We start from the raw sequence: 12,203 nt of genomic DNA on the forward strand, positions 1-12,203 counted from the left end.
CTGCATATTTCTTAGAAGCAATACTTAAATTTGAATAAAACAAGTTTATGACAATTAGTCTGAGTTTTCTGAGTTAACACAGGCTATGATGTCTTCAACATACTCAAATGATTCGTTCTAATAGTTCTTTTGAATGTCCACCCATCCATTTTCCTTACCCCATTCTTCTCGCCGAGTCACAAGGAACTGGTTTCATTCAGTTTCATCAGCCACTTTTGTCAAATTAAAGTCTGACAAACATGAACATTTTACTCAGACTGAGGCAGTCTCCACATTATGACAACGCAACAGAGTTTGAAAACAGTCGCTTTTTTTCCTAAGAATAAAAGTGATGTGCCAATGCAAAATATCTAAACACTGATTAGATGGCCCTCTGGTGGCTGGGACACATACCTGATGATTAAATGCAAATGGAACGCCGGCACATAAATATACGAGTATGAAAACATGAATAGTTGACACTAAGTGCAATTTAAAAATAAAAATTGTCAGAAGCTTTGTTAATCTCAAATGTATGAAACCTTTCTGTCATTTGCAAATACATTGATGCTCAGCAATGTTTCATAATGTTTTCATTTCTTTTTTTTTAGCCTATAAATACACACTGTTTATGGGAGTTTAGCCACTACACTGATGTTAGTCCATGACAGGTCAGAGCTCATCTGTATATTAGGAACACAGACTGAAGTAAAACTATCTTTGATAATTACTGATGAGATTGTGCAGCCCTAAAGCACTGACTGATGAGCCAAAAACCCCTATAACTATCTTTAAAATTCCCAAATCTAAACACGAGAAATCAAAACAGAGGTAAGAGCTCCTACTGTTTAGCTGTCACAAATTTTTTAGTGCCCTCTAGAATGCTGGTAACCTTTTTTTTATTTTGGTCTTTCAAAAAGATTTTCCGAATAATTTATTGTTTACCATCAACATGTCATGATATTATCTTAGTCAAGACAAAGAGTGGCCCATGAGGTATCATAGTAAGGCTATTTACAACCGCAAAATGCAAACAAAAATAGAATGCAATTATTTGCAAATCTCATAAACTTGTATTTTATTCACAATGGAAGACAGTAAACATGTCAAATATCGAAACTAAGAAATTGTACAGTAAAGGCTGGGTCAATGGCAACAAAAGGCTGTGAAATTAAATGGTTTGAATAAAAACAGCAGGAGGAGCATGTTGCAAATAATTACGTTAATTTGCAACAGGTCAGTAAGAAGACTGGGGATAAAAAGAGCATTTCAGTGAGGCTGAATCTCTCAGAAGTAAAGATGGGCAGAGGTTCGCCAGTCTGTGAAAAACTGTCTCAAAATAGTGAAACAATTTCAGAATAATGTTCCTCACTGGAAAATTGAGAAGGCTTTGAATATCCCATCATCTACAGTTCATAATATCATCAGTTTTCAAAAATCTGGAGAAATCTCTGAGCTCAAATAACAAAAGGCTGAAAGTCAATATTGGCTCCCTGTGATCTTCAGGCCCTCAGGGGCCACTCCATTAAAACAGGTCTGATTGTGTTCTGGACATCACTGCATGGACTCAGGAACACTTCCACAGATCACTGTCTGTAAACACAGCTCACTGTACCGTCCACTAATGCTGCTTAAAGCTCTGTCAGGAGGAGAAGAAGATAGATGGGAACCATCCAGAAACTCTGCTGTCTTCTCTGGACCACAGATCATTTCAAATGGACTGAGGCAGAGTGGGAAACTGATCTGAGGTCAAAGAAATCCAGATTTGAAATTTTATTTGGAAACTACAGATGCCACACATTGTACTGAAAAGGAGAAGGACTATCCGGCCTGGTTTCTGCGCACAGTTTAAAAACCTGCCTCACTGATGGTATGGGGGTGCATTAGTGCTTACAGACACATCTGGAAAAGTACCATAGATGCAAAGTATAAACAAGTCTTAGAATATCTGCTCAGGGAAGACCTTTATGGTTTTTTGTTTGCTTTATTATATTATATTATATTATAACCGCATACTGCATTCATTACAACAGCAGGGCTTCGTAGTAGAAGGCCAGACCTCTCACCAGGTGAAAACATTTGGCGCATCACAAAACAAAAACTCCAGCAAAGATCCAGGACGGTTGAAAAGCTAAAATCCTCCAACATTCCCTCTAAAACCTCCAGCAGCTGCTCTCCTCAGGTAATAGTTGTTTACAGACTGATGTTAAAAGAAGAGGAGATGAAAGAGTGGTAAACAAATTCAAAAATTACTTTATTTTTTCCAAATAATTACAGTTTCTTGATTTAGACATTTGATTTTGTGAATAAAAAATGGGTTTATTACATTTGCAAATTATTGCTTTTTTTTTCTTTTTCCCATCGTCCACACTTCTTCATAAATGCGGTTGGACCACCTAAATTATTTTTAATGCATAAAGGAAAGACTCACAACATCTTAAAGAATTATCAAAATGAGAAAATTTCATCACCAATTAGCAGTGGTAATAAAACACACAACAAATCAAACAAACGGATTTAATTAAAAGAACAATGATAAAAGTTCTGGTTGATTCGACAGCAGCGATTTCTTCTCATTTATAGTGTTGTGAAATACGAAACACAAGCTTTCACGTTTTCTGAGCGCAAACTCAGAAGGGACGGAAGAACATCCTCTAAAATCAGCGTGAAGTCCACCTTCCTTCACTTCTTCTTCTTGGATTTGGCGACCGCCGCTCTCTCAGGCTTGGAGTCGGAGTTGTATGTGGAGGACAGCAGCATTGTCAGAAGCAGAAGCACCGGCACCAGCAGGTACGGTGCGTATATGGAGGCCAGCAGCCAGCGCTCCCGGGGGGTTTGTGGGCCGGGATGGGGTTTCACGGGGAACTGGTGGAAGAGGATGTGTGCCAGGATGGGAAGAAGCGTGGTGGCAACATGTGTGGCGTACAGAATGGCAGGAGTCCGGATCCACCTACAGCCACCTGGAGGATGAGAGGGATCAGGAGATGGTGCACTGTGATGCGTAATGTCACGGACAAACAGCTCCAATGGACACTGAACAAGACATATTTTCTGAATTATTTCTTCACTTGTATTTTTTTTAGGTGCTGTGGTCACCTTCACTGATGTTAGCTGTATCTGATGGTTATGGTTAAAGTCGAAGTCCATGATAAACATTTAGCCCATACCAGGCTTTATAATAAGGTATAACACCAGGTGGGAAACAAGACATAACATCTTATTTATTTATTAATTAAAGGGGTAGCACTGCTTGAAGGCATGCATATCGCCCGCCGCCTTACATCATCTTATGTTGAGAAATAACAACATTATAGCTGTTTTGGTTCAACCTTAAATGTAACATTATGTACAATCTCATGGGATATCTTGCACAGCGTTAGTTAGGTTTTGGTAAAATCCATTCAGAGGCTCATGACATATTTTGCAGGTTTGGGCTCAGGTTGTATCAGGAAGGGCACCCGGCAGAAAACATTAACCAAATCTCCCACACAGGTTCAATCGCTGTGGCGCCCCCTGCAGGAGGGAGGGATTTAAGATGGTGTTCTGCAGCAGCGACCTCACCGGATGAACCGGTGTGCTTAAAACCTCACCTGGTGCAAATAAATGAGTCATGCAGCGTGCGAGCCATGTTTTGTTTGTAAGGCGTCTCTGGACCGTGGCAGGACTCCTGCTGTCAGTCTGAACGTAGCTGACCAAGGGTTTTTTTTTTATTAAGCACAACTTTTCCGAACAGTCTTTTTCTATCTGTTTCCTATTAAAATAATGCATTTCCTCTGGCGTTTGTCTGAGCATTGCTCTGAGCAGTTTGAGCTATCTTACCTTCATAACTTGTAAAGAAACAAAAAGGCTTCTTCATAGACTGTTTCTGCTGCTTTGTCCTTTTTTGTCAAATAAATGATGTAATGTATGATGTGTTATTCTTCATCAAAGGCTGTATTATATCATTAATAAAACCAGATGAAGACTAGATGATCATTTTAGGTATAGTTTTGTTTTCTTTCTTTTTATTTACCTTGACTGGACATCCGACCCTTTGAGATTAATATTTAGTTATATAGCTGTGAAACAAAAGAAAGACTAAAGAAATTAATTAGTCGTGAAACCGCAGTGTTAAAGCTGAAACTGAGTTGGTAAAGCTAAAAGAAGCAGAACTAAAGCACAACACTAGTAGCAAATGCCTAGCTAAAGTACTAAACCCCCAGGTAAATATAGCAAATGCTAGCTAAATGCTACATGTATCAAAAGGCTTGCTAAAATCCAAAAGTAGCAAAGTGTTAGCCAAATGCTAAAGGTAGCAAAAAGGCTAGCTAAAAGCAGAAATGGGCTAGATAGAGGCTTTTCCAGCAAACAAATAGCTAACAGCTAACAGTCTTTTGATAAAAGTATCAAAAGCCAAGCTAAAAGTAGCAAATTGCTAGCTAAAAGCAATATGTAGCAAAAGCTAAAAGCAGCAAATGGTAAAAAAAGGCAAACATAGCAAAATGTTAGCTAAAAACAATAAAATGTTGGAAAAAACTAGTTGGAAGTAGCAAAAGGTTAGCTAAATGTATCATAAGTCTAAAAGCTAAATGTAGGAAAAAAAAGCTAACTAAAAAGAGCAAAAGACTCACTAGAAACAAAAAGTAGCCAAAGACTGACATAAAGCTAAAACAGAACAGGATGGCAGCAGAGCACAAAGTATGCAGAAATAGTCTGATTGCAAAAAACGTAGAGAAAAATAAAAAAGAGGGAAACAATGCAATCACAGTTCTGACTACATTTTGCTCATTAGTACAGTTCTTTAGGATCCAAATCATTTTAAAAATGACAGGATTACATGTTTATAGATGGGGGATTCCTGGTGAGTTGGACAATTACTACAATCAATCACAATTGTTATTTTTTAACAACATATGTCATCAATGAAGCTTTGTGTTTACTGACCTTTCAGGAAAGCATAAGCTGCGATGGGGAAAAATGGAGTTTGAAGGAAAGCCTCACAGAAAATGAAGGACTTGAACCACTCAGGTGGGTCCAGAACCATGGGGTCTTTGAACTCCTCTGCGTACCAGCTGAGAAGGTCCTTCAGCTGCAGACCAACAGGAGGGTTAGGAGGTGGGGGGTCATGCAAACTGTTTCTGGTCCTGCAGAAGGCAGGACGGGGAGCCACTTACCTGCTGGGGGTACACATGTCCCGGCAGAAGGGCCTGTAAGTCAATGAATAAAGTGATAGGAATGTGAGACGCGAAATAGAAGAAGAAGATTATTTCTAAAAGTCGGACCGCCATTATCCCAGCTTCATTCGGAGCGAAGGAAAGATAAGAAAGCGTGTCCAAGTTCGCAGCGGCAGCAGAATGTCGTAAAAACGCATGTTTCCTATCTCAATCCCATTGGCTCGCAACGGGAGACGGGGCGTTCCTGAACGCACCACTCGTTCCTTGCTGCTTTGAGTGTCCCTCGTTTTTATCAGAACTCATCACTTTGTCTTTACATTATCGCCCGCCGTCGAAGGCTCGTGTGTAAAGAAGACATCTGTTGAACCAGCGGACAGATTTTAATGAAACTCAAATTATTATCACTGGATGAAGTCAATCCCATTCAAGATGGCCGACTCAGCTAAACGACGTTAGCAAACACAAAAATGTCTGTGACTGAGCCAATTTTAAAGATGTGGAGCTCAAATTTAACGTGGTAGTAGCTGAGCACCATTGCCAACACATACTCTAAACACTGACCAGTTGTGTAAAATGTGTTTGCCACTCTGTTAGCAAAATATCTCATGAAACACTGGGTGGATATTAATAAAAAGTTCAGAATACAATCATTGGGTCTACATCTACAACCCATCAAATGATGAGGTCAACTCACATCAAGATGGCCGCCACAGCTACCTGGGACAAAAACAGACGGTTGTAAGTCAGTCAGTTTTACAGATTTTGAGCTAAAGTTTGGTGTGGTAGTACCCGAGCATAACTCCAAACACATACTTTGAGCTCTATATAATGTGCAATATTTATACTTAAAACTGTCGAGATTTGGTTATCTTTGGTTGACTTTTGCATTGGGTTTGTTGTTTCTTGTGTTTATTTCTCCAGTGTTTAGTGGTTCTGCTCCCTGTGTTCCTCATGCTATAGCTCACCCTGCCTCACCATTCACACCTGTTTCCACTTACTCGTTACCTTCGGTCTTTAAAACCGGGTCATTTTCCACGCTCGCTTGCTGCTTCGTTGTTTCACTTCAGCGTGCTTCCTCGTGGTCCCAGAATCCTGTTTGTAAGTTTTTGTTGATCAGTTTAGTTGCTGCCTCGTCAGCCTTTTGTTTTTCTTTTGTAAATAAATTTGTTTTCCTTTTGAGTTCCACCTTGTCGGTCTGCATTTGGGTCTGACCAACTCTCCACCAACCATGACAAAAACATTAACAATAACTGTTAGCAAAAACCCTGTTTGTTTGTTTGTTAGCAAAATGACTTATTAACAATGGATAGATCTGTATTAAACTCCGAAAGTAATCACTGCCTGTACATCTACAACTGATTCACTTTTTGAGTCAACCCTATTTAAAATGGCCACCACAGCCAACTCTAATGGAGATTTAATCTGAGTTTTCTCCCACAGAGTCTTCCTCTTCGCCTCTCTCCCATGAAGCTCAGCCTGGTGAAGATCACTTGTTGTAGCTCAGTCTCTTCATCTCCCCTGCTGAAGCTTGGACCTCCTTCAGAGTCACAGGTGTCATGGTGGTCTCTCTGACTTTTCTCCTTCTTCACGGTCACTCAGTTTGTGATGATCTACTCTTGGTAGATTTACACACGTTCCATATTCCTTCTGTTTCTTGATGATGGGTTGAACAGAACTCCTAAGGATGTTTAGGTCTACTCACACCCTGACTTGTTTTTCAACAATCTTTTCTCTGAGTTAAATTGGGACAAACACTTTAAAGAGGGTGAATATTTATGCAATCACTTATTTTACATTACATACATTGGTATCACTGTAGAGTTTAATTTCACTTTGACACTGAAGAAGTTTTTTATGTAAAAAAAGGCCAATTTATATTGACCATGACTGATTTATGAAAGCAATAAACGCATAAAACATCCAGGGGGTGAAAACTTTTTATATCCACTGTACAAGGTTTGACCAAAAAGGCTGTAACTCCTTTGTTATCAGCATGAGATGAATTTAGTGTAGGTGTGAGACTACAAAAAGTGTTGTAAGGATACAAATATATGAACAAAAGCACTGTATGAGAGTGTATGGGTGAATGAGAAACTCTGTGAAGTGCCCTGGAGAGGTTATGAAGGTGCTATATAAGTTTTAGATCATTTCTCACATCATCCAACATTTATTGTCTTTGTTCTTTTTTTCATTACTACATTTCTGCTGGGAATAAACAAATAAGAAAGCAGACATTTCAAAAGTGAAGTTTAATACATTAAACAAACAAAAACCAAGAGTTTACAGTAAAGAACATGACAAATATTACATGATATAACTTACTAGCCACAACAGTAAAAAATGTATGTTTATTTACCTTCTTTTTTTCTACTAACTTACTTATTGTCCGACAGCACTTTGCAGGCAGATTTATTACAGACTGTAAAACAGGTTTTAAAGAAAAACCTTTGTATGCACAATAAATAGAACTTAAAAAGATGTTTCTTCATTCAGGAGGACGCTTGATCGTAGACTCTTAGTTTCATGATAATCAGCCCTGTCGATCATCAACCCCTGCGGACTCTCCACGTCCACATAATCCTGTCAAAAAAGAGGACAAAGAAGGTCAGATGGGATGTGAATTACAGACTGTGGGCTGTTTATATATATTAAATAAAAAACAATAAATGCCATGGAATAGAAAATTGTAAAATCTTTTGCAGATTTTGTTTAAATAGATCTCAGACTTGTCCAGAGAAAACATTCAGGGAGTGAATTTCAGGCTGTTTATGCTGATTCAGCATTCACACTGTTTTCTTTCATTTTTTTCTGTATGTTTTTTTTTTAATCCAGCTACTTCTGCACACTTTTTGCTATTTTAGCCATACATGTATCAAAATGTTCAGATGGATGCTGTGACTTTTGGTTTTTGTAACACTTAGCCTTTTCACAATTTTGAATTTGAACAAATATTTGTAGAAATACATTGAGTTCTCTTCAGTTCCTTCAAAACATTGTTCTCCCTGGAACCTGCGTCAGACTACTTGCTTTAGTTTTATCTTCTTATGCGAATTTTAGCTTATAGCTACCATTCTGCCACTTTTAGCTTTTAGCTTGCCTTTAACCTTTAAGTGCTTTTTTACTACATTTAGCTTTCAGCTAACGTCTTGCCACCTTTTGGTTTCTGCCAGCCTTTTGCTCATTTAAGTTTATAGCAACCATTTTGTTGCTTTCAGCTAACATTTTGCTACTTCTAGCTACCATTCGGCTACTTTTAGTAACTGTTCTGCTATTTTTAGCCTCTACCTAGCCTTTTTCATTTTTAGCTCTCAGTGAGCCTTTTGTTGCTTTCAGCTTTTAGCCAGCATTTTGCTAATTTTAGCTTATAGCTACCATTTTGCTGTTTTAAGGTAACTTCTAGCTACCATTCTTCTACCTTTAGTTACTGTTCTGCTATTTTTAGCTTTGACCTAGCCTTTTCTCACTTTTAGCTTCTAGCCAGCCTTTTGTTCCTTTCAGCTTTTAGACAGACTTTTATTGCATTTAGCTTTCAGCTAGTGCTTTGCTACATTTAGCATTTAGCTCGTGTTCTGCTTCTTTTAGCTTTAAAAATTCTTTCTCCCAAGGCTGTGGTCCAGCACACAGAGTCGTCGGTTTGGAGGTGAGCTCGTGTTTAAAGGTTTGAGAAGAAGAAACAGACACGGGATTGGGTCACAGACAATGAGAGGAGCTTACCGCGTCGTTCTCCATGATGTTCTCCAGCATGGTGACAATGTTTGTGAACGAGGGCCTCAGGGTGTGAGGCTCCTGCCAGCACTTTCGCATGACGTGAAGCCTGTGGGGTTTAGACTTCATGGTCACTCAGAGCAGAGACAGTGAGCTGTGACACAGTAAGCCAGCACTGATTAATGCTTTTTCCCCTTTCAGCAGCGGGCAGATAATGCTTTTGCGCTCATATGTGTGGGTTCGTTTTTCCTGTCTGATAGCAAAATACCTCATGAACCACTGGACAGATTTTAATGAAACTTTCAGAAAATAATAATTGAGCGGACATCTACAACTGATTAACTTCTGAAATCAACACAATGTTATGGAAAATAAATCTCGCTGATAAGCTCCTGATAAGCCCTCTGAGATGTCCTCGTTAGGTGCAGCAGAAATGTCCTGTGCAGTCCATATCTGTTGATGCCAGCTCACAGAGCTCATAAAAAGATACGGCCCTCCGGTTATGATGAAACTGGTTCTTTCTCACTGATAAGCTTGTTTAAAAGACACTGTTTTACAATCTGGGTCAGACAGATTCTGCTGCTTGGATCTGTCTCATCCCTGTTGATGTTCTGCTTGACATTTCTCTTGGACTAAATGAATAAAAATCAACACGCTGGGTCTTCCTGATTCCCTTATTTATCTATTTATTTTTGCCATGACACCCAATTCAAGATGGCCGCCACCACAGCCAATGACTATAACTTAGTCAGTTTTACACATATTGAGCTAAAAGTTGACCAGAGCAGCTATAACGCCGTCATTTCTTGACATAAGATGATCTTAGTTTAAAAGCCTGGCATGAAAGGCAGCGGGCGGTACTGGACTCCTTCAAAGAACGATAACCTAACTTCTGATAGCAATCAGAGATATGAGGTCAACTTCTGACATGGGCTGCAGGAGATCAGCTGAAAACCAGCCTCTACAGTAGGATCAGTCAGGGTTTTATCGTTGAACTACAGCAGTGGGATCAGTTCTTCCTCTGTCACCTATAAGTTACAGTCTTTAAGGGAAAACCACATCAGTGCAAAGACTTACCTAGGCGTAAAACATCACAAAGTGCAGTTAGTTTCTATAAGCATGGCCACTTGGAGGTTTCACTTACATTTCCAGTCTGCAGCCGTCAGGGTTTGGGTTCTTATGGCCCATACAGATGTGGTACACCACCTCCTCTGACGTCTCCAGGTTTGAGTATGGTAAAGTACCTGGAAATTCAAGCTTTCCAGTTTAATTCTGATATTCTGATACTTGCTTTAGGACAAATGTTAGCGCGCTCCTACGGTCTGAAAAGAAGCGTCATAATGTGGTCACCTATACCAGAGGCTCGACTGAAACTCAGACCAATGTTCTTCATGTTTAAACAGTCAGATAAATGTTAAAAGGGGGATAGAGGGCTTTTTTATTTGTATTAAAGTGTATCAGCAGTCCATTACTGTATTTACAGTATCTGGGAAACCCAATAATAATATGATGCAGTGAAGGGTTAACTCCATGATGCCTGACTGCTTCAACTGAACCCAGATACTGAGCCATCAGAGAGGGAGGCCAACCTGCTTTCAGACTTTAACAGGATATTTCAGACATTTTGAAGTGGGGTTTTGTGGAGAGCTGGTGAACAAATGCTATCTTACCTGTTGCGGACAGCTTTTTGATGGCCTCAGTTTGAAAAAGTAGACTTTAAGAAATACTCTAGGACGCCCACAATGCTGCTACAGATAGCTACGGCTGCTGTTGCAAGAAAATCACACAATTTTACGTTAATAACTCTGTATTTCGAAACTGACTGCAGTGCATGGTTTGAATTACGGAGGAGAAAAGAGAGGGTCCCCCCACCTAATTACAACTTCCTCTCAAGACCCCACTAAAGTGGACCGTACCAACTTGTAATGCTGCTGCTACATGAAACTCCACCCTCACTGTTAATTGAACCCTTATCTGAACCTGTCTGAAAATGTTAATATTAATTCTAATAACATTAAAATGAATGAACTTTTCAGTTTTCCTTTCAGAGTTTTTGACTTTGATTGTGTGATGTGTCTGACAGTGAATGTTAAACTGTCTAACTTTTGCCTTAAATTATACTTAGTTTATTATTAGCCAGATTAAAAGCCCATTTGTGCTCACTTTACGTGCATAAATAGGTACGTCTGTTTCAAATGTCAAACCCCTCTGCCCCATTTTTGCTTTACATTGGCTTGGTTGTTAGGCAATACAGCCACTAGAGGGCAGAATTGACTCTGAGTGAGGTCAGTTTCAGACAATAACGAACATTACAGCAGTGGTGGAGGAGGTCATGATAAGACGTAAAATGAGGTGGTCTGTGCAGCCATTAAATACATCGTGACATTCAGATGAAAAATTCTTCTCCCTGATTATAATGATTACACGTTCCCATGGCCTCTCTTCAAAACGTTCTGCTAGTTCTGTTGTCTTTTTTGTTGGTTGCAACACTGCCCCCATGACTTTCATTGGGACAGCCCCATTTGTTGTTGGGTTCACACCCACAGGCTCTCTGCTTAGTCCTGAGATATGCAGGGAATGAACACAGAGGACGGACAGAAGGCTCCATCTCTATACATTTGTGTATTTACCATTGAGCAGAAATGAGCCTTTAGCTGCTGTTTTCGTCTTGAATATTTCTAAACTCATGTTGCTAACTGGTGGACCTAATGTGATTTATTGTAATCTACGTATCTATAATATGTGTAAAACCCAGGCATAATGTAAAAAAATGTGAAAAATACGGAAATAATAAGACTTCTGCTGGAAGCATGTCTGTATTGGCTAAAAATAGATTGGTCACTGAATAGTTTTGGCAGCATAAATACCTTTCAAATCCTGTTCCCATGAAGTGCTTTATGAAATGTTTGAGATTGGAGATATTTTAAGATGGTGATCTTTGGTCTTGGCTGCAGTCGAACTAGCCGTCAGCTCTTGAGTCCTGTCAGATTTAAACTATTTCTCCAAACTGAGGACATTCAGTGAGCTATCTACAACAGGTAAGATGTTTATTGTTCATAATTACAGAACCACACTTCAAAATGTCAGAAATAATCCATTAAACCTCGGATTCATGGCGGTGTCTGAACTTAAACCAGCCTCTGGTCGTTTCACGCCGCACATTAAGCGTCATTCATCTTTGAGCCAAGTACGCACCAAATGTGTGCATCTCCCACAACACGATGCCAAAGGCCCAAACGTCTCCTTTGAAGCTGTAATTGTTGTTCTTGAAGTATTCAGGGGGGTACCAACGCAGAGGCACACGCTGCTGCACAAAGCACACACATTGGAAAATGTGATTTACATTCAGAGGCGGCGGCGGGGGGG

General features: G+C 39.6%; 2 protein-coding genes across 3 annotated transcripts in view; both read right to left on the reverse strand.

Moving 5' to 3' along the window:
- Positions 1 to 2,212: 2,212 nt before the first annotated feature.
- Positions 2,213 to 5,327, reverse strand: tmem97 (transmembrane protein 97). Its single transcript, XM_017422013.3, has 3 exons — positions 5,133 to 5,327; positions 4,903 to 5,047; positions 2,213 to 2,939 (listed from the first exon to the last, which is right to left on the reverse strand). The coding sequence occupies exons 1-3, from the start codon at positions 5,244 to 5,246 to the stop codon at positions 2,662 to 2,664; spliced, it is 537 nt and encodes a 178-aa protein (XP_017277502.1). The 5' UTR covers positions 5,247 to 5,327; the 3' UTR covers positions 2,213 to 2,661.
- Positions 5,328 to 7,364: 2,037 nt separating this feature from the next.
- Positions 7,365 to 12,203, reverse strand: part of si:ch211-167j9.5 (tyrosine kinase receptor Cad96Ca) — a 16,118-nt gene continuing 11,279 nt past the window's right edge. Inside the window, exons 8-11 of one of the 2 annotated variants that reach the window (XM_037979358.1) lie at positions 12,033 to 12,141; positions 9,982 to 10,081; positions 8,847 to 8,946; positions 7,365 to 7,712 (exon numbers count right to left, since the gene is read on the reverse strand). In XM_037979358.1, the coding sequence (XP_037835286.1) occupies positions 7,602 to 7,712; positions 8,847 to 8,946; positions 9,982 to 10,081; positions 12,033 to 12,141 (420 nt within the window). In that variant the 3' untranslated portion in view covers positions 7,365 to 7,601. Of the gene's footprint in view, positions 7,713 to 8,846; positions 8,947 to 9,981; positions 10,082 to 12,032; positions 12,145 to 12,203 lie in introns of both variants that reach the window. The other variant, XM_017422017.3, reaches the window with a different exon arrangement.

Source organism: Kryptolebias marmoratus, linkage group LG2, assembly GCF_001649575.2.
Source record: "Kryptolebias marmoratus isolate JLee-2015 linkage group LG2, ASM164957v2, whole genome shotgun sequence".
Lineage (NCBI taxonomy): Eukaryota > Metazoa > Chordata > Actinopteri > Cyprinodontiformes > Rivulidae > Kryptolebias > Kryptolebias marmoratus.

What these genes read in the sequence shown, in the direction of transcription:
- tmem97 (XM_017422013.3), bottom strand. Translation starts at nt 5,246, where the DNA reads ATGGCGGTCCGACTTTTAGAAATAATCTTCTTCTTCTATTTCGCGTCT. An exon ending in GACATGTGTACCCCCAGCAG is followed by an intron (nt 5,048 to 5,132) that starts GTAAGTGGCTCC and finishes GTTGGTCTGCAG; the next exon opens with CTGAAGGACCTTCTCAGCTG. An exon ending in AGCTTATGCTTTCCTGAAAG is followed by an intron (nt 2,940 to 4,902) that starts GTCAGTAAACAC and finishes CTCATCCTCCAG; the next exon opens with GTGGCTGTAGGTGGATCCGG.